General features: G+C 42.4%; 1 protein-coding gene across 3 annotated transcripts in view; it reads left to right on the top strand.

The window, feature by feature from the left end:
- Positions 1-8,924: 8,924 nt before the first annotated feature.
- The window catches only part of ANXA2 (annexin A2), a 28,018-nt gene continuing 16,638 nt past the window's right edge, over positions 8,925-20,304 (top strand). The window contains exons 1-3 of one of the 3 annotated variants that reach the window (XM_072043272.1): positions 8,925-8,974; positions 15,324-15,383; positions 18,869-18,968. In XM_072043272.1, the coding sequence (XP_071899373.1) occupies positions 15,336-15,383; positions 18,869-18,968 (148 nt within the window). In that variant the 5' untranslated portion in view covers positions 8,925-8,974; positions 15,324-15,335. Of the gene's footprint in view, positions 8,975-10,998; positions 11,152-15,323; positions 15,384-18,868; positions 18,969-20,304 lie in introns of those variants that run through there. The other 2 variants (XM_027466031.3, XM_027466033.3) reach the window with 2 other exon arrangements.

Genomic DNA, 20,304 nt, shown 5'->3' with positions numbered 1-20,304 from the left:
GTAAGGCAGCATGAATGGCTAGGAAAGGCTATATCACCTGCCTGTGTCTCAAAAATAAGCACATACCCCATCAGTGCTTCTCATTTCTCAGTAACTGCCAGATAACTGTAATTTGTGAAGAAAGAAAAAGAGCAAGCTCTACCATGGTAGATATCAGAACGTTTTGAACAATTATAACACTTCTGACTTTTAAAAGTCACTATGTGAGAAAAGTTTGAGTTTTAATAAATCTTGACATACTTTTGAGAGCCTTTTGAGCATTTAAAGGATGTCAGAAACCTTTTAATACTTGAGGACATGTGACTCATAATATTTTTGAAATTTTACCTTAAAGTAAGAGCTATATGCTACTCCCCACCACTGCCTTGTACAGGAAACCCTGATTTTTTACAATTTGCAGGCTTTTAGGAACTGACGCCTTCAGAAAAATGGTAGTTATGAGGCTGGCAGAGATATTTGATACTTAGAATGCTGTGTTAGTTAATATAATCATAATCAATCCTTTGCTAGTTATGACCTGTGTGAGCACCATAATAGTCAGATTTTTATGTTTAGGGCGAGAGAGCTGCTGAATCCCTCAACAGAATAACATCAAAGATGATAAAGTAGTGCCAAATGAAGGATGATTGATCCTTAGCTATAACTGGTGCAGGTGAGAACAGTACTGAGTTTGAAACCATTTACAACATGGTTATTCAACCTAAATGCATTGAAGGTCGAGGGAAACCAGCTGATGTGATCTTTTTGGACTTCAGCAAAGCTTTTGACACGGTTTCCCATAGGATCCTACTGGACAAAATGTCCAGCATATAACTTAACAAAAACATCATCCGATGGGAGAGCAATTGGCTGACGGGCAGGGCTCAAAGGGTTGTGGTAAATGGGGCCTCATCTGGCTGGCGGATGGTCACTAGTGGGGTCCCTCAAGGCTCCATTTTAGGGCCAGTCCTCTTTGATGTTTTTATAAATGATTTGGATGTAGGACTAGAAGGTGTTCTGAGCAAATTTGCCGACGACACCAAACTTGGAGGAGTTGTGGACCCAGCTGAGGGTGGAAAGGCCTTGCAGAGAGACCTGGACAGATTGGAGAGCTGGGCGATCACCAACCGCATGAAGATTAACAAAAGCAAGTGCCGGGTCCTGCACCTGGGACAGGGCAACCCTGGCTTTACGTACAGACTGGGTGACAAGACGCTGGAGAGCAGCCCCACAGAGAGGGATCTGGGGGTTGTGGTCAACTGCAAGTTGAATATGAGCCAGCAGTGTGCCCTGGCAGCCAGGAGGGCCAACCTTATCCTGGGGTGCATCAAGCACGGCATTGCCAGTCGGTCGAGGGAGGTGGTTGTCCAGCTCTGCTCCGCACTGGTGCGGCCTCACCTCAAGCACTGTGTGCAGCTCTGGGCACCACAATACAAGAAGGACATTAAACTGTTGGAGAGTGTCCCCAGGAGGGCGACGAAGATGGTGAAGGGCCTAGAGGGGAAGACGTATGAGTAGCGGCTGAGGGCACTGGGCCTGTCCAGCCTGGAAAAGAGGAGGCTGAGAGGGGACCTCATCACGGTCTACAACTTCCTTGTGAGGGGGAGTGGAGAGGCAGGTGACCTGTTCTCTGTTATCACCAGTGACAGGACCCACGGGAATGGTGTTAAGCTGAGGCAGGGGAGGTTTAGGCTGGACATGAGGAAGAGGTTCTTCACCGAGAGGGTGGTTGCACACTGGAACAGGCTCCCCAGGGACGTAGTCACTGCACCAAACCTGTCTGAATTTAAAAAGCGATTGGACTGTGCACTTAGGCACACGGTCTAAACTTTTGGGCAGACCTGTGCAGTGCCAGGAGTTGGACTTGATGATCCTTATGGGTCCCTTCCAACTTGGGAGATTCTATGATTCTGTGATTCTACAAGGGAAGGTCATACAAGGGGAGGTCATACATTGTCTGCACAAGTATAGTCAGAAAGTTTGGGCATTTCCTTATAAAGATATTTAATGATAACAGTAAATTCCCAGATTTTATACAGAGGTTCATATACATGTATCCCCAAATTATCAGCTGTAGAAAATCAGAAAAATAGGCAAGCTTTTGCCCAGTCTAGTGCTTCCTCAGACCTGAATCTGACATAGAAAGTGGGAAACTACATCTAGGAACAGATTCAGTTGTTGGGAGCGCTTACTCCCAATTTGAGTCATTCCCAAGTCTGTTTTAAGGTCATGGCTCTTAGATTAATGCAGACTTGAATATTTGTATATCCCATAGTTAAGCGAACAGCATGAGTGCCATCCTGTGCCACGCCTCCTGCAATGGACGTTTCAATACATTCCGAAACTGTACCTACTAAATCGTTGTGCAAGCAATTCAGGAAAAAAAAAAAAAAGTAAATTTCTACTGAACCAAGCCATTCTTAGTTATTGCATTCAGTTACTGTGCTTATGCAGTTCTGTTTTCTTGATTAGCTGAAGAAGCACAGTGCTTCCATGTAATTCTCTGGATATTCTGTTAAAATCGGAAAGTAATACAATAAAATAAAAAGGAGTTGTAATTGCTAGATGACTGCACATGCTACTTTAGTTATTTTAGTTGTTCGTTTGTTTGTTTCATAGCCATTTACAAATGAATAAGTGCATTCAAAATTATTTGGGTTCTTTACAGGTACCCTAAGCAGAATGTCCATTAACATTGATCAGACTGACTTTCTATCTCAAAAGCAGCACATTTAGGTTAAGAAAAATGGAGAACATGCTATGCTGACACTCATTATCTCTGGAGAAAAAGAAACTTGTGGGTGATTACACCTCTTGCTACAGCCTTTTAGTCGATAAACAGTAAGTTTATATGCTGGTACATGAACAAAAAGTTTGTTTCCAGCCTTGTCCAGGGAAGATACCTCATACAACATCATATCTATCAAAAGAATGCATTATAATCCAGTTGTAAAAGGTTTCCCTCCAGCCTGAATAGATTTGAGGAGATGAAATAGAGTACACATTTATTTTGCTTTCAAGTAACAAATTACTGTGGCTTTATGTTATTCTGTGTGCTGTGAGCGCATGTGTATGTCAGACTGTTGCTTTGGCTTCTAGCCATTATACTTGCAAAACTACCTCGAAGGCTTTCTTTGGTATTGCCTCCAACTCCACAAGACAGGCAGCAGCTGTCTCTCCATGTCTGTTCTTGTAGATCAGTCAGCTTGTCTTGCACTCCTCTCTGCTTTATATGAGGTTATTCTCTACAGACAGTGATGGTTGCTTATTATTGTGTTGATGACCTCCTAGAATGATAGCAGTACCAGGAAAATAAACCTTAGTGTTGAACACCTGATTGAAAGGCCATCTGTAGTTCTGCTTTCACTATAGCCTTTTGTTTCACTTCCTAAGGTTAACAAATCTGTTCCCCATGGAACTAGCAAGCACTGTGCTGATCAACTTAGTGTTTGTTGAAGGCTTGTAGTTATGCAGTTACGTATTAGATGTATTCCTTCACACTGAAATGTGGAGGCTTTTACATACATTTCTGATTCATTGGAGGGAGAGAATGGTGATTTTAGAATTCGAACTTGTACTTTCGACCTGAAAATGCAAGTCTTAGCCTGCCTGGCAGAAACAGATCTCCCCAAGCAGCCGTTCCCTTTCAATGATGCAACATATTTATTTGAAATCAAGTTTCTTTGCCTTAAATTTGATCTAAAGCCATGAGTTGCCACTTGAAAGAACAAAAAAGGATGTCAGTGTCAATAGTCCTGTTTGATAAAGAGAGATGTTTCTGAATGTGTGACTGTTTTGCATTGAAAGGCATTGTTTGTTCCCCAACCACTACAACCTCAGCTGAGCCTAATTAGATAATGAAGTTCAGATCATTTACTAACTTAAAATCCTAATTTTGAGTTATTTTGGACTGAAACAGGGTTGATAAGTTTTAAAACAAAAACAAACAAAAGCTTTCCCGTTATTTCACAGAATCATTGATCTTAATTGAAATTTGCAGATGTGTTCATCTGGTGTAGTAACCATATGCTGATTTTGGTCAGTGAATCTTTAAGTGATTTTTCAATTCATTTTCATGGACGATTTCAGAAGTGGTATGATGTTTAATAAGGAGGGGCTATTATTTTTTGCGATATGGAGTTATTAGCCTGCAAATTTGCCATAGGAATCTATTGTTTAAGGACTGTTTAAAATAAGCTTAGCTGGTACTTAATTAGATTTCTTAAAACTTTTAAAATCATGCCAATGAAGCCTCATGAGTATATGTAAGACGTGGCAACCTCCCCTCTAGTTTGGCAGAGGCCAGGAGATGATCCAAACCATGGGATTGTTTCTGTTCTGAGTCACTAAAATGGAAAAAAAAGAAAAAAGAAAAAAAAATAGAACAATGGGAAACAATGAAACAGACAGACTTGGTCTTACGTGAATCTTTTAACACTATTCCTAGGAAAAATTCCTTGTGGATTTTTGGCAGCATCTATCTTTTATAGCTGTTTCTGTTCTTTGGCAAGAAAGACCAGTCTGTTGTGGTTATTCATGCTGATTTGTTCTGGATGATGTCAGGGCCTCTGTGTGCACGAGTAATATTTCCTACAGTGTTTTCCAGTATGTTGGCAGTCCGGGGAATGTTATTGCAGAGCTGGCAGCTGTGATCGTTTTACACATTGTGCCATCTAAATGGCTTCAAAATCTCTCTTAATGCTGTAATGTGCTACTAGTCTGTTTGCTAGCAGCATTATGCTGATATTGCTCAAAAAAGCTGAACCTATCATAGCAGGTTTGAGATGTATTTTTAACCTATTAATGTGTATAGGGCCAAAGACATCTTTATATCTATCTAATTCAGATAGAATTGCAACTCTCCACCTCCTGAGGAGATTAAACTGTGCTTGTGAAGCTATTTGTGATGGTCTGAGAACAGAAAGTAAAGTTACCTTCCTGTACATCTGAGCTATGTTCTACAGTCTGTGTAAAGAACAAGTTGTATAATTCTAGCATTAAAAGATAGTCAGGCAAGGTGTCAGGAAATCCCTGTGAGATTGAGGAAATGCACAGAGATGTAGTTACACACATAGCGACTGTTTGTACATCCTGTGACTCTTTCATTCACAGTAAACATGCTGAGTTTACTCATCCTGCCAATACCACCAGTAAAAGGAATAAGGCAAGTGTATCTATGTATGTATCTATGCTCTGTCTCCGGGTCAGATGCTAGATAGCTACTTCTGTGAGGCACACTAGAACACCAAAATGCAGTGTTTTAGTTCAGTGTTCAGTGTTTGTGTTCAGGATTCAAAACTGAAGTCCAGACGCTATGAATGCTTGTGAAGAATGTATGCCAGATGAGTTACATGTGTACCAAAGAACAGAAGAGCGTCTGAGTTGCCGGGTATCATTTGTTTGTGATGCACATTTGTCACTAAATCCCTGTCGCTTGAACTTGTATATGACTCCTGGCTGACTCCATTGAACATGCTGAACAGAAAGAAAGGATATGTGGTAGCTTGTTTTCCCCATGCTTCAAATCAGACTTACTCTGCCTTTCAAGTTGCTGGCTCATGTTGTTTTCTGTGTCATATAGGTGAGAATAATGAAGGATCTTGCTTCATTTTGAGCATCTTGACTGGAGCATAGATGATTCCATGTTATTTTCTGTTAACAGCAGGCAGCCAGTGTGATGGGATTCCACCATGGTGATCAACCTTTGTTTTTTGGTTATTGGTGGTGACTTCAATTAGGCTATATATATTCCCTGAGACAGCTTTCCTGATTATTAGCTTCTGTGCGTAAAGAAGTTTCTTTCTGACTGAGCCCTGTAATTAAAGTCCTAAGTTATATTTTGCTTTGCTACTCCCTTGCCTTGATTTAGATCCTACATCACCCAGGCATCTGTTTCTCTCTGGAGGCAAGCTCCTTGCTGCCCATAGGGCTAGGGAGCAAGGATCCGCTGAGGCTGTAAGATAAAAGAATGAGGATGATATTTCCACTGGTGATGAGGAAAATCTCTGAAAATAGAGTTCATTCTGCGGTTATGGTTGGACACAAAAGAAAGTGTGTTTTGAGTACGAACACAGAACAGCAGATGGAAGTGAATTTACATGCGTACAGACTAGAGAAGTAGCTGAAGTGATTGAACAGAGTATAAGGAGATATGAGGTGACTTCTGAAAGTTGTGTGCAAGGTGCAGCTAATTAGTGGGGGAGAGAGGTAGATGTTTTACTAGTCATGGAAAGTATTTGCTGTCAGATTCTAACGCAAATGGGCGAAACATCTTGAGATTCACTATGGGAGGTAACTGTAGAACATGGCCATCACCTCTTCAGTTGAAAATATTGCTAAATACATACTTAAAACAAAGTTACATCCATTTTCTTGTAATGTAGATGTCATACAAAACAGATGGAGGTAAACTGGAAACAATTTATTGAATATGATGTAATTCTTTATGTTGAAGTAATTTATTTGAAGAGTTAACAGTCAAAAGACAGGACCTGATCAGTGAGAAAGCAATGATTCCGAATCACACAGCAAGCCATAGCATACAGTCCAGGCTTCCTGTTTCTAACCTGGATGGCCTACTCACAAGCATACCATTTATCTGCCTGTAGCCAGGCTGAAATGGCAAATGCCACCTACGCTTACCTACTATAACACTTTATTTGTAAAAATGCACACATAACAAAATAGGTGAGATCTGTCTAACACACAAGATCACTCCAGAGATAAATGTAGCTCTTTAAAAAGAATTATTTCAAGTCAATGAAATTCTGTGTATAGAACAACATTTGTACAGGAATATGTGTGTACGTGTAGGAATTAGATTGCACAGAATAGAATTGATCCCAGGGATGAGGTTTCTAGGTGGAGCATCTAACAGGATATCTAGTTCTCTGGTACGGTAGCAGATAAAAAGATGACATTGATATTCACTGTGCTTTTTGAAAACACAGAGCAGAATTACAGTTCTGTAGGATTAAGAGTAAATCACTATGGATGGTAATGAAAAAATCTGCATTTCCCAAGGGGGAGGAAAAAAAAAAGCACTTCCACTGTTTAGAGCTTTCTTCATATAAGCAAGGTGTGCTTTCAGAAATCTGCAATAGATGTAGTAACTTGCCAAGTCAGTATCATGGGAGTCAAACTAGCATAACTTGAAAGGTATATTTTACTTTTTTGTAACCTGTGATCCCTCTAAGTACTAATAACAAATCTGTGTATTTGTTTCCTGGCAGTTCCCAAATCAGACCAAATAACCAAGGTGCAAAAATAATACCCAGAGGTCTGCCTGATCATGTGTTAAGCAGAATGGAATTTATATTATCCTCTTGCAACATAATACGTTCAGTGAGGCAACATGGTACATAGAAGATCAGCCACACCTAAACCAGAAAGTCCTCTGTCTTCATCCCGTCGTTTTGGTATTTTAAGAAAAATGTTTACATAGGCAATAAATGTTGACAGAATTGTGGCCTTCATAACTACAATGTTAATGCGCTTTTTTTTTTTTTTTTTTTTTTTTTGAGAAAGCATTGTGAGAGAGCGTGAGCAAGATCTGTGTAGATGAAGGAGCCAAACAATCCAGGGACTGAAGTGAGAGGAAAAAAAAAATTGAGAGCCAGATTGGCCCCATTTGTATTAATGTTATTGCAATGGTAAAGCTTGGCACAGAGGGGAACTTAAGTTGAATGTTCAAGTTAAACAGATCAGTTCTCCAGTAGTATAACATAAGATGAAGAGAGCGACAAGGAAAATCAAAGATGTTGCTGAGATGGAAGAGAATAGGTGTATTAAATAGAATGTAAACAGAGAAAATGATGAGTATCAAACACACCAAACAATATTAAGCAATAATTTAAAAAAAGGGGGGGGAGGAAGAGTTAGCAGTGGTGATGTCACTGAGTCTGAGAAGGTGGAGTAAATGGATGTACAGGCATGTCCATAGAGGGTGAGATGAACCACAGCCACAGTGAGCTGTCAGAAAGGAAGAATGAGAAGTTAGCACAATTATATTTGTTTTTCCATCCTCAGGACTCTGGGGAGCTCCAGTCAACAAAAGTGTTCTCTGATTTCTGTGGTCAGCATGCAGGAAGACGGGGATCACAAATAGGTAATTGCAGCTGAGGTAGTTGCAGGTTATTTGAAATAATGACTTTCTGTGCAGTTATTTGAAGGGGTTGTGGGGATTTAGCAATGTAAATATACGTTGAAAACCTTTCCTGGAACTGCTTACTTGCAGGCTAGTTGCAGCATGTTTCTTCCAGTTAAACATCTGAGAGGCAGGCACAAAGGGATACTGGGCTTGTGATAAGTGCAGTCCTTTTCCCAGCCTTCTAACCAGCCTAATGCTAACAGTAGTTACTCTAATGTCATGCTAAGGAGCAGTGGTTGTGGACCAGAACGTACTGTGATCCGTGTTGTACAAACCCTCCAAGCTTTCAGTAAATCTTCAGAAATAACCTATATGACTTACAAGCTTATGTCTCATTCTAAAAAATGATTCAGGCACTTGGCTGCTGTTCTCCCATTGAATTAATTTCCTTTCCTTGTTTGGCAGATAACAAGTCTTTCCTATTTGCACAGTCTGACTGCTGCCTTCTTCAGCTCACTGGTTTTGCAGAGTTGTGGGTTTTTTTTCCTCAAATACAGGAAGAATGTATAGCATTTCCATGGGCAGGATCTCCAGGCCTTGGTATTAGAGGATGTTTGCCAAAAGTATTGATGTCTTTTCTGCTGTTCATATGTGTTAGATTCCCCAGCTGGTACAAGTGCCTTTGATGTCAGTAGACCTACATAAGCAAAGATCTATTGAGGTAATTCATTATGTTTTAATATAATGTTCATGTCTTCATGACTGATTTCAGTTACTACTTTTTTTTTTCCCCACTATGGTTCACTGTCTTTTTTTTTTTTCCTTACTAAAGCACTACTTCAACAGTCCCTGAAGGTTGCGTAAGATCAGACAGGCTGCTGAATGTGGGAGAGTGTTTAAAATGAGGTGAGTGTGTGATTCGAAGATTGAATAATTGATTAAGTTGGATATTGGAGGCAATATTTTCTGTTCTTTTCTGAAGCTGTTGGAATCACTGGAAAATGTTTTCATGTTGCACTTAATGTAGCTAGAATGGTAATAGTTCACTTGGTATCAAAGCTGCTTCAAACTGTTCATATGAAAATCTAGTTAAAATAATGGTGGTATATGAGCTATATGCTACCTCAAGTTTTAAGAAATATTGAGTTGTTAAAAATAGAATAATTTTCCGAGGAAATGGAAATAGTAGTGCCATTAGGCTGCAGTAGAGGACAGAAAGGTAAGTAGACCTTCAATTAAGAAAACAAATGTGCTGAGATAGAATGAATGTTAACATGTGCTGAGGAGTTTTTATACAAGAATGCAACATAAAGTATTGGCTACACGTACATATGTGAAAACATTTTCTTCCAGCTGAGGGGGTTCTGGTTATGCTTTTCCACTGCTTTGCTTTGAGAATGTTTGACAAGAGATTGGGAACCCACTCCCAGCTGCTAAACTATCCCTGAGGGATTGCATCCATTAGTAAGCAAATTGGCTGTCTGGCATCTGCTCAGCTGCTCATCCCTATTTAAAGCCCCTAATGAATATTGCAATACAGGATAGCTGTTACTTCTGGGACTGTGAGTATTTCTGATTTGTGAATCACCTTTCCAAGTTTCCAGTGATTTTTCTAAGAAACCTGAAAAGCAGAGAGAAATTATGAGTTTAACTGTTAGTGACAGACCCTGGTGGACAGGAATTAATTCTTAAAGCAGATTCATTAATAGAGTGGCCTTGCCAAAAAGAAAACTAACGTGTGAAACTAATGCGATGTTGGCAATGATGTTCTTTGTTTTACAAAATGCTATGCTATCATAACTTTTTCTGAATAAAATAGACGTGTAGGGGATAGCTATAGGAAAAGGCTATTAACGTAATTTTTACATTCTGCAATGACTGGTTAATCCATCCACTCTTGCTTCTACCTGATGTTCAAAGTCTAGTAATACTTCCTTTTTGAATCTCTGATCTGGTTCAGTCCCAGCAGTTACCTGGTCTCGCAGCCCATGTTCTTCTGTCTCTGTAGTGCTTGCCTGCTTTCGTTGCTGCTGTGTTTGGTACTTGGCCGAGCCTAAAGCCCAGCTTTATAGTGGAGGCAAATAGCTCTCACATTCGCTCTCTGACAACATACGGTCGGAGTAACTGCCTTGAGGTGGTCACCTACAGGGGATTCAATAAAAACCAAACCTGTAAAATACAAGGCTAACCCCACGTATTGGGAAGGGGGAGCGCTTACTTCTCTCCAAAGCTTTTGGGTTTGATTACCAGTGCATCGTCCACGTATCGTGGTGAATCCAATCTTAAGTGCTCCCGTGAAGGTTTTATTTGAGAATTTCCTTTTACTCTACGTTGTTCTTTGTGACCGCGTCACCTCTGGGCTTTGATCAGTCTTTTTTCGCGAGAAGTTTTTTTTCCTTTTTTTTTTTTTTTTTTTTTCCTCGGTTGGGTGTGGTGTGCCTGAGTTCACCCAGCACGTATGGCTGAGCCCTGGAGCAGAGAGCTCCTGGCGTTTATGGCCGGTGCCACACGGCTCCTGCCTTGTGCCAGCGGCGATCAGTCGGGCTGTGCCGATGAGTCAGGGCCCGCCGGGGAGCCGGGCTCGCCCCGGGCAGCGCCCGCTGGCAGCGGGGCCCGGGCTGGCACCCCCCGGGGCTGACGTGGCCGAGCCGCGGGGGGACCCCCGTAGGGCGGGCGGTGCCGGGCCAGGGGCTGCCCCCTTCTCTCCTCTCCTCCCCGTGTTGTCCCAGCCCGCGGGGCCCGCTCCCCTCAGCCCCCCCGGGCTGCGCCCCTGCCCCCGGGGCGCGGCTCCAGGCGGCTCCTCCGCGCCCTCGGGCGGCGCGGGGCACAGATACAGGGACACAGATAGCGGGGCACGGATACCGGGACACGGAGACCGGCCCGGCCCTGCCCTGCCGTCGCCCACCCCGTCCCTCGCCCCTTCCCCGGGGCGGGCGGCGGGCGCGGCCGGGTGAGTCAGCGCCGCGCCGGGGGGGCTCGGGGCGGGGAGGGCCCGCCCGGCCCTACAAAACCCCGCCCGGGCCGCCGCCGGCCCCAGCCGCCGCCAGAGCCGCCGCCAGAGCCGCCCTGCCCGCCCCGGCCAGGTGAGGGCCCCCCGGGCAACCCCCGGCCCCCAGCAGCGGCGCGGGGGCGGGCGGCGGGGCCGGGGGGGGCGAGCGGGGGTCGGGGCAGCCGCTGCCACCGAGGGAGTGGGGCGGGGGTCGGCCGCCGCTCTCCTCTTCACCTCCTCCTCCTCCTCCTCCCCCTCTTCCCCCGGCCACTGCCGCCTGTTGCCATTTCTCGGCGGCGGCTCCAGGGGCGCTCCGCGTGCCCCGCAGCGGGGCCGGGCGTGGCGGCGGCGCCCGGGGAAGAGGAACGGGCGGGCACCACGGGGCACCCCGGGGCGTCACCCGCCTGTCCCGGCACGGCGCGGCTCAGCCCGAGCACCGCCGCGGCACCCTCGGCTCCCCGCTCTGTTTCCCCGGGAGCGGGAGCAGCGCGCTCGTCCCGGCGGGGTGGGAGCGGAGGGGCGGGGGCGGCGGGGGGGGCCCGGGCCCCCTGCGGCTCCTGGCGGCCCGGCCCGGGCGTGGCGCTGCCGCTGCCGGCGCTGTGCGGAACCGCTCGGGGCTGGGGCGCGGCGGGGCACAGGGGCGCTGCTGGCTGCTCTAACGGGAGGAGAAGGGAGACTTTTTATTATTTTTTTATTTTTATTTTCCAAGGTAGTTAGGCAGGAGCTGGTCGTGTTCTTATGCGTGACGGTTTTAATACTTCTTATTTTTTTCCTCCTAGTTTTTTTTTTTTTCCTGTAAAATCTCTGAGGTGAGGTAAGTTGAGTTCAGAGAGAGAAAGAGCCTCGTTCCTGTATGTTCAGCGTCCTCCTGGAACGGGGCATCTCCTGGGTTGTTAGTGCCTGTGGAAGAGAACGGTTCTAGAGTGGTTTGTGGCTGCGTGGTTTAACAGTTTTGAAGAGCCTTTTGTTTAAAGCTATTTTTTTTCTTCAAGTAGTAACTTCAAATGTCCTGCTAAGTCCTGCAGCGTGGTTTGGAGAGAGAGTGAGCCTGACAGATTTGTGCTGGCAGTTAGCACAAAACGCGCTGTAAATGAAATAAGCACCCAGTGGCTTCCATTGCATACATCAGTCACTGCAGCTCTTCCTCTTCCCCACTCTCCCTCATCTCCGTTGCCAGGCCTCACCCTGGTTTGGAGACCTGACACAAATGTGCTCCGAGGGAGGTGGTTTCCATTCTCTCATTCCGGGGATGCCGCTTCCTTGGCTCATGTGGATGGGAACACCCTTTGCTCAGGCTCTGTCTGCAGGGGTAGATTAAATTCTTAAAATGCTAACTCTGCTTATTGAGCAATGTCGTTGTTTGTGCATACCTGGCACTTTTTTCCATGGATCCTGCGTGGGTTTATGTTTGTTTAGTTTTCCCCTAACATCACATACCTGGGCTGCCTCTGGGATTCAAGGTATGGGGCTTTCCTGAGGGGATGCGGAATACAGACTAGACCCAATACAATAATAGGTTTGGATGCCACTAATCACTGGTGGTGGTGAATGCAGATTGGGGTCAAATAGTTGTTCATCGCTTTTAGTAGAATAACAATTTGATTCAGGTTATGTAGTGCAAACTTATGAATCAAACTGGCTATAGAAACTTGCCTGAAGTTATTGAAGTATCTGTTTACATTAGGAGGGTGGGAAATGGATTCTTCCCAGCATAAGGAAGAACAAGTTGGTGCATACATTTTCTATTTACATGCTCAAACCCAACCAGAACTTCTCAAATATACATTGGATAGAATCAGTCCATCTGAAAAACACTCAGTCTGTTCTCAAATGTGATGGCCTTGCAGAGCAGGGTGTGACAAGAGATGCATTTGTTCTGAGCAAAGATCTTCCTCTGCGAAGTTTCTTGCAAAAACTCCCATTTTTTCTGTTGCCAACATGCCGCTGACGGACGGGCGGTTGCTATAGCATTGTTGTGTGCTGATGACATGAACCTTCCAGCCCCAGCCCTACGTGAGGGCGTGTTAGTTCTGTTCCTGGATGCTGTTCAAGTGTTTTGTTCCAACAAGCCTGATTCAATGTGGTTTTTAATTGATTTAGAAATAGGAGTCTTGCGAAAAGCTTTGTGAAAGATTATACTGCAGTTGCTTTGCTTCAGTTTTCACTGGTGTTTTCTGGTTCTTTGCGGCAAGGAAGACTACAGGACTTCCATTGCTTATCTGTGGGTTGTAACACTGTCTGAGTACAAAGGTCTCATTGTTAGGCACTTCATTTTATTGAAATAAACATGAAGAATTTCATAACTCTGGAATATGTCATCCACCTCTAAAGGGTATATGTAATAGTGCCAACAGCTCACTATGACTTCTGCTGCCTATCTTTAAAAAGCTGGGTTGGATTTTTGCTCTGAAAAAGATTTATTCTCAAATAAGTCAATGTGTGACTGTGCTTTTCATTCTCTGCCCTTTTTTTCCTCCCTGGAATCTTAATTTCCCCTGAAATAGAGTTACATTTGTTACTCACATACATAGGTTGCTTCAGAAGATGGAAGGTTTTCTTGCTGTATTTTAAGTGAGGAAACATGCAATTACTGCATTTCCGCTACGAAAGCCATGTAGTTGTGTTTCTGCATTTTATTTCTAAAAGTAAAGATTTCAGTGCTTTTTTCTTTTAAAAGAACTAGAGGGGGGAGCATTTCTAGGTGTTAAAACAAAGCATGGATACTTGCTTTAAAGTTTCACCCAGATCTCTGCTATTTAGAAACTATTTGTAACTTATTGCTAAATTCTGAGGTCTTGATTCCAGATCTGATCATTGACTGGAGGGTAGTTTGGTTTGCCTGGGGTGTTTGCCTGAGGAAGCCCCAACATCATAAAGAGTCACGAGTAATTTCAGTCAATGACAACAAGTTCTGAAAACCTCTGGAAAGGGCACACCTAGGAGTTGGCTCAGAGGGCATACTACCTGGGCGGCGGACTGGGAACTGGTTACAACATTGAAGTGAAGGGAATAGCTCCCAGTGAGGCTGAGAATAATGCAATTTTGATTCCAGGTCCAGTTATCAGTTAGTTTAACTTCACTGATCTTAAGGTGTTACTGAACTTTCTCTCTTACCTCTTGTCAAGCCAGTTCTTTTCCCTGTTTGATAATGCTGTCTCTACAGCTTGACTGTAGAGCTCCTAAGAAGCAAGCTTTGATTTCAGTGGACAAAATAATGTTTGCTGCAGGTGCAACCTGAGTGACTGGAAGGAAATGTGAATGGCAATATCCTTCCTTTCAGCAGAAGAATTTGCAAGCTGTTTTTTGGGACTCCATCAAGCCACTTAAATATTGCCTCTGGTGTATAATCTGTGGGGAAGAAAAAAAAAAAAAACAAACAACAAACTTCCTTAGTTGAGAGACCCTTCCAGTAAAACAGCAATACAGCCCTGGCAAACGTCCCTGCCCAGAAAGCAGAGCTGAAAATAAGCAGGGCGTTGTAACATACATACATCAAATCACTGTTTGTTTTTGCAGTGTCTCTGTCTCAGGGCTGTTTTTTTTTTTTTCTGTTTTTCTTTACATGTCGTAGCAAGATGTTGGACAGTTTCTGGCAGTGAAGCAATGATATTGATTACCTTACCTCATAGGCTATTATTCAAGCTAACATTTTAGAGTAGTCTTTGTTAGCTGGTATCTGACAATCACATTACTAATGGGCATTTGTAGCCTTGCCCTGAGGCTCTTATTACTGGGAAGTCACTGCAATACCATATGGTATTAGAGGCATTGAGGCCTGTGTCCAGGATTAAAGATTAAATGACGTTATGATTTTGTAAAATGTTTGCATAGATATAAATAGTTTCAGTGTATTTTTTGAGCACCTGAGGAATTTAGCATCTGATTTAAATGCTGTTGCTTGTTGCTGATGTTTGGATTTGAGCTGAACCAGGCTATACTCCTTCTCCACAATTTTCCTTGCACTGAGTTGTAGGTTCAGTTCATCTTTTTTGTAAGGTAGAGATTATCCAGTTCCTAAGCAGCAGAAATTGTTTTATAAGAAGTAAAGAAAAATTTTTGTTGTACTATAAAGTGAAGACCTTTCACTGTTGCATTACTTACAGTAGTGTGGTTTGGAAACTCTTAAATCATCATTCTTGCTTGGGATTAGTTGGATTGCATTGGATTGTGTCAGTTTCAGTGCTGCAGTGTGCAGGTCTGTGTAACGTGCTGCTCTAACTGTAAATATACTTAAGTCTGCTTGTTCTGTTTTTTCTCTCCCTCCAGCATTCTTTCACGATGTCTACTGTCCATGAAATTTTAAGCAAGCTCAGCCTTGAAGGAGATGTAAGTATTATTATTCAAACCAGAAAAGTTTGTTTTACTTAAATGCCGTGTCTTTTTTCTTTTACAGAATTCTTCCAGCAGTTTTGCTGAGCTGTACGGTTCACAGGATTCCACGCATCTCTTCTACTTAGACTTATTTTGACTAAAATCTGGTCTGTGGTGGTCTGTTTTCAGCCACGAGGCTACTGTAAATCATAAGGCAGTTGTATGAGGTGACTAAGGACAGCTTGTCCAACTGGCCAGCAGCATGAGCAATGTTCATGTGCAGTTTAATCAAAATGCTGGAAAATCACACTCTTTGTTTGACTTCTTGTATTGCAACATTAGATGGTAGGGTTACCAGTGTACTGTCAGGATATTGTGCCATGAATTTGTGGTTCTGTGATTGGTACTGAAGAGGAAGTGAATCCCATGTATGCATCATTTCATCATGTTGCTTATAAACTTACTATACATTTAAATTTTATGACCAATAACTGCAGACCTGAGCATGGTACAAGCAAACTTTTTGCTGATTTTTGGTACTTGTGAAATAAGTTAGAGTGTATGATCTCAGTCAAAGAGCTGTTGAAAGTAACTAGTTACTGCACTGTAAGTAACAGAGCTGATTTTGTATAGCGAAAGCAATCAGTTCTTCAGATTTCTTGTCCATCTTAATTTCAATGGGGAATTTCTTTTGTAATAGTATTTGAACAACCTAGTCTTATGTGAGTAATTTCAAAAGTCAAATTCAAGTACCATTGCGTGCCAGCATTTTCATCATAAATCCTGCCTGCCACAGAGCTGAAGAAATTCTAGGGAACCTGTTTGTTCTGTAGGTCTTAAGTTGGAAGCCAGAGTTGAGTAGCCAGTTCACATACATGATTTGCCCAGTTCCATTCCCCTAAATAATGAATCAGCAAATTAGCTAATGTTAAACACAGTATTTCAGCCATCCATTTTTCTCAGAATAGTTTTTAATTTTTGTAGTATAGAATAGGCACAGCTGAACCCTATCTTCTGCAAGAGGGGACTTGTGCATTCTGCATCATTGTTATAGCAACTGATGTGTTTCAAGACCAAAAAACTGCCTTTACTAACTGGCCTGCTTGCTTCAGACTCCTTCAGACTGCCTTCTCTTTCCTGTAAGGAAAGAGGGAGTTGAGGTGAAGTTAATCTGTGCTTGCCATTTCTGCATCTCTCCACAAGAGAGAATTGAAAGATTGTCAGAGATCTTCCTGATATGCTTTATCATATCCTCTTTACACTGGAAAACGGAAGCTTATATTTTAGTCATGACTGTATAGATCACTTGCAGGGTGATGTCAGGCCAACTCATTTTTCAAACATGACTATTTTTTATTTTATTTTTTTTTAAGGCAGATACCGAACTGTAGGTATCTTGAAAGATTCATGGTTTTTGGAAGAAATTTTTGGAAGAAACCTTTTGAGCTTTCCCATTAGTGACGTATAACCTCTCATTGCTGTTTTGTTCTTCCCAGTATGGTTTAATTCCTCCAGCTTGGAAGAAGTAAACCATTTGTAGGATGTCTGAAACAGACTAGGTGTGGGGGGGAAAAAACGATCTTCCCCTGCTTTAGTCTGACCCGAACTGCTGGTGCATTTACACAGTAGGCTGAACTTTTACTGTCACATCCTGGAAAATTTTGTACTAAACTGAATGCAAAGTCTGTTGGAAAAACTCTTCTGTCTGAAAGCATACACTAGCTGTACTCTGGTACCAGAGTAATATGAGACCTTATTGTCTGGAATGGCTGTTTTTCATAGTCAGAATAATCAGCCTGATAAGACCTTTGCATACTTCATTGAGGTACCAAAGAGTCAATAAACATCGCCTCAGAGAGTAAAACATCTTTGTGGATGCTGATTTTGGAGACGGTCCATTTACTGGTGGAGTAGCTGGCAGTTTTCTGTCTTTCCTGGATATATATCTGCATGGCGCTTTCTGGGTCTTTGAATGGTGCATTAGGAATCTTTCAGGCACACTGATTTCTTTGAGACTGCATTGCTCATCTCCATTTACTGTTTTAGTTAGCAATTCAATCTGCTAACAGGAAAGGCTGTGCTTTGTGGTGTGGCTGTGAGCCAGACTGCAGTCAGTTGCAGCCAGACCGCTAGGTTGAGCTGATGGGAAGAGACCAGCAAGAATGGTTCGCTTTATCAGTGCTTTATGGACTCCCATCTCTGCAGAGTAACACAGATGTTTTCAGGAAGGTACAGTGGCTACAGCCAGAGGAATCTGTTCAGGACAGCATGACCTCTACAGGACAGCATCAAATGTAGTTTTGTTGTGTGTGTTTGTTGTTTTTTTTTTAAACTTAGAATTTCTTAATTAAAATTTGTCCTTTTAAAAACTTGTCTGTAAAAAGATCTTCGAGGCACATTAAGATATCTTAGTCCTGTTTATGAACCCTGATTTCTGTTACAGTTAGGGACTGAAGCAAATGTTTCCAGGGATCCTTACCAAAAAAGCTTAGTCACTCATTCACTTAGGGAACAGCTATGGTCATTTCAGATATTAGTCACTATGCATCTCTGCCAGAGTTTTAGCTCCCTAAATTTGGCTCACCAGAATGGGATTTATGCATATTTCTCGGCTATTTATATGAAAATCTGTGGTTTAGTTTAACCTGCCCATGGGAGGTGATATGAGTTAATATGTTACTTGCATTGAAGCAGCTGAGAAGAGCTCAGTTGCTATTCTCTTGACCTCCTGTTTGAAGCTACAGTCCTCTGGAGAGGGCAATCATAAACAGCTGATAAAATCTGGTAACTTCTAAAATGTTCCAGTTGTAGATACTCAGCAAACAAGTGCATTCTTAGCAGAGGTAATTTGAAGTGTCGTTTAGTTTTGTTGGCCTTGTGCTGGTTAAGCCAAGCATCTGCAGGCACAGACTTTGAAAAGGAGACAGCAAGTAACTTGTGCTTTCTGGAAGTACAGGTTCAAAAAGATATATTTGGTGTTGTGTTTAATGTCCATGAGATAGAGGATGAACAATCAGCAAGTCAGAACAAGTTTCACGCTCTATCTCACTCTACTTATTTTTTTCATTGTAGCTTGAAATCACAAGTAACGTGTTGGCTTCAAATCTAAAATACTTCAAGCTTTCACAACAGTTGCTTAAAACTTATTTGAATTACCTTTATGTAGTCAATTTTCTTCAAATCTAGCCAGAAAGCTCTAGATTTTAGAAAATCTAGGATTAGCAAATAAACTTTGAATGTGTTAGATTTTTGCTACAGTAGTATCTATTTGTGCATGGTAAACGTGTCTGAATGGGTTTCTGGAAAAGTCACATCTGGAGAACAGAGTTTGGTGGCTCTTAGCAGAACTCAGTCTTCATAAGCATAGCCCAAGGTAGTTGTTGTATTTAAACATTTGGCTAAATAACAGCTAACTAAAGGAGGTGCATGTTTTATTAACTGCAGTGAGAACAGCTTGTATTAACTTTTCTTTTTTTTCCTATTCTCCCCCTCCCCGCCAGCATTCTCTCCCTCCAAGTGCATATGCCACAGTTAAAGCATACTCAAACTTTGATGCTGACCGGGATGCTGCAGCCCTGGAAGCAGCCATCAAGACCAAAGGTGAGGACCATGGGCTGTGGATTTGATCCTTCATGTAAGTTAGAATGCTTACATACAAAAAACAGGCAACCAAACAAAAGGTAAAGCATCACACAACCAGCATTCTGACACTTCAATGTCCATAATCTGGATACCTGTTTTAGGGTTGGGATTTTTCAGACCTCAGTGATGAAATCTTAACAGTTAGATTTTGAGATATGTAAATGTATGCTTTAAAACACGTTTTAAAAGGTTGTACCCAGGAGTTGTTTGGGTTATTGCTGGAAGCACCCACTTCTTTTCTTTTGGCTTACCAACATTTGAAATTCTACTACTTTTCTGCCACTGAGAATCAAGTGTCAGCTTCCATGGCAATGATTTGGGACCAAGGTCTGAATTGCAGATTTCTATTGGATTGGACATTGCTTCCTTTCAGCTCTCCATTTTAGTTCTCCATTTTAGTTCGATTTTGAACTAAATGCTTGTGTATCTTGTAGGGGTCAATGTCCTAGAAACAATAGAGTCTAGTTTCTGAAATGATGTCGCAATATTCGATGAGTGAGGCAGTATGTCAGTCAACTACTTCTCTGAACCAGGCTCCCAGGCAGACTTACACATCCTTTTATCAGTGTCAGGATCCACCACTTCTGCTGGCTGGTGGGGAGACCATGATGAAGCAGAGGAGATGCAGCCCCATGGAAAAGCCTGGTGTACTGAAACAAGCAGGAGTACAGAGAGTGTGGGCTGCAACTCCTGAGTAATACTATGTTAGTATTCCTGTGGTGGTGATCCTTGATCCTTGTCCTGCTCTAAAACAAAGGAAGGGTGCGTGCCAGGCTTTCCAGACTTTCTCGGGGCCTAAGAGGCAACACCTGGGCCTAGCTAGAACTTTTAAGTGTTTTGCCCACACTTCAGAAGAAGGAGAAATTTAAAAACCAAACAATTTCTCATCAGAAAGAAATGCTGAGTCTTCCATCAGTGCCAGCAAAGCACATATTTGGCTTGCTATAAAACATAAAATAGTACCCGTCTCTAACAAGCATGAGGCTCCCTTTCACAAGATTTCTTAATTTAACAGGAGAAATCTGTTGTATGCTCGTTAAAGTACGTTCAGTTCTGATTTTAAATGATTTTATGGACTGTTTTTTAAAAAGTTTAATTTTAAGAAAAGTAAATGTTTGGCAGAAGATGCTTTGCATGTATGTAGAGTTTTGTTTAGATTTAATATGTATATGAAATACATATTTTTACAATCCTTGGAGTAGTCTTTAAAGTTGTATCTTTTGTAGCGACACTACAGAATTTATATGGTGTATAGTCTTATCTCGGGGTAAAATTACAGAATCACAGAATTTCT

Source organism: Anas platyrhynchos, chromosome 11 (genome assembly GCF_047663525.1).
Source record: "Anas platyrhynchos isolate ZD024472 breed Pekin duck chromosome 11, IASCAAS_PekinDuck_T2T, whole genome shotgun sequence".
Classification (NCBI taxonomy): Eukaryota; Metazoa; Chordata; class Aves; order Anseriformes; family Anatidae; genus Anas; species Anas platyrhynchos.
The sequence above is the reverse complement of the archived record's forward strand: the minus strand, read 5'-3'. Positions and strand labels throughout refer to the sequence as shown.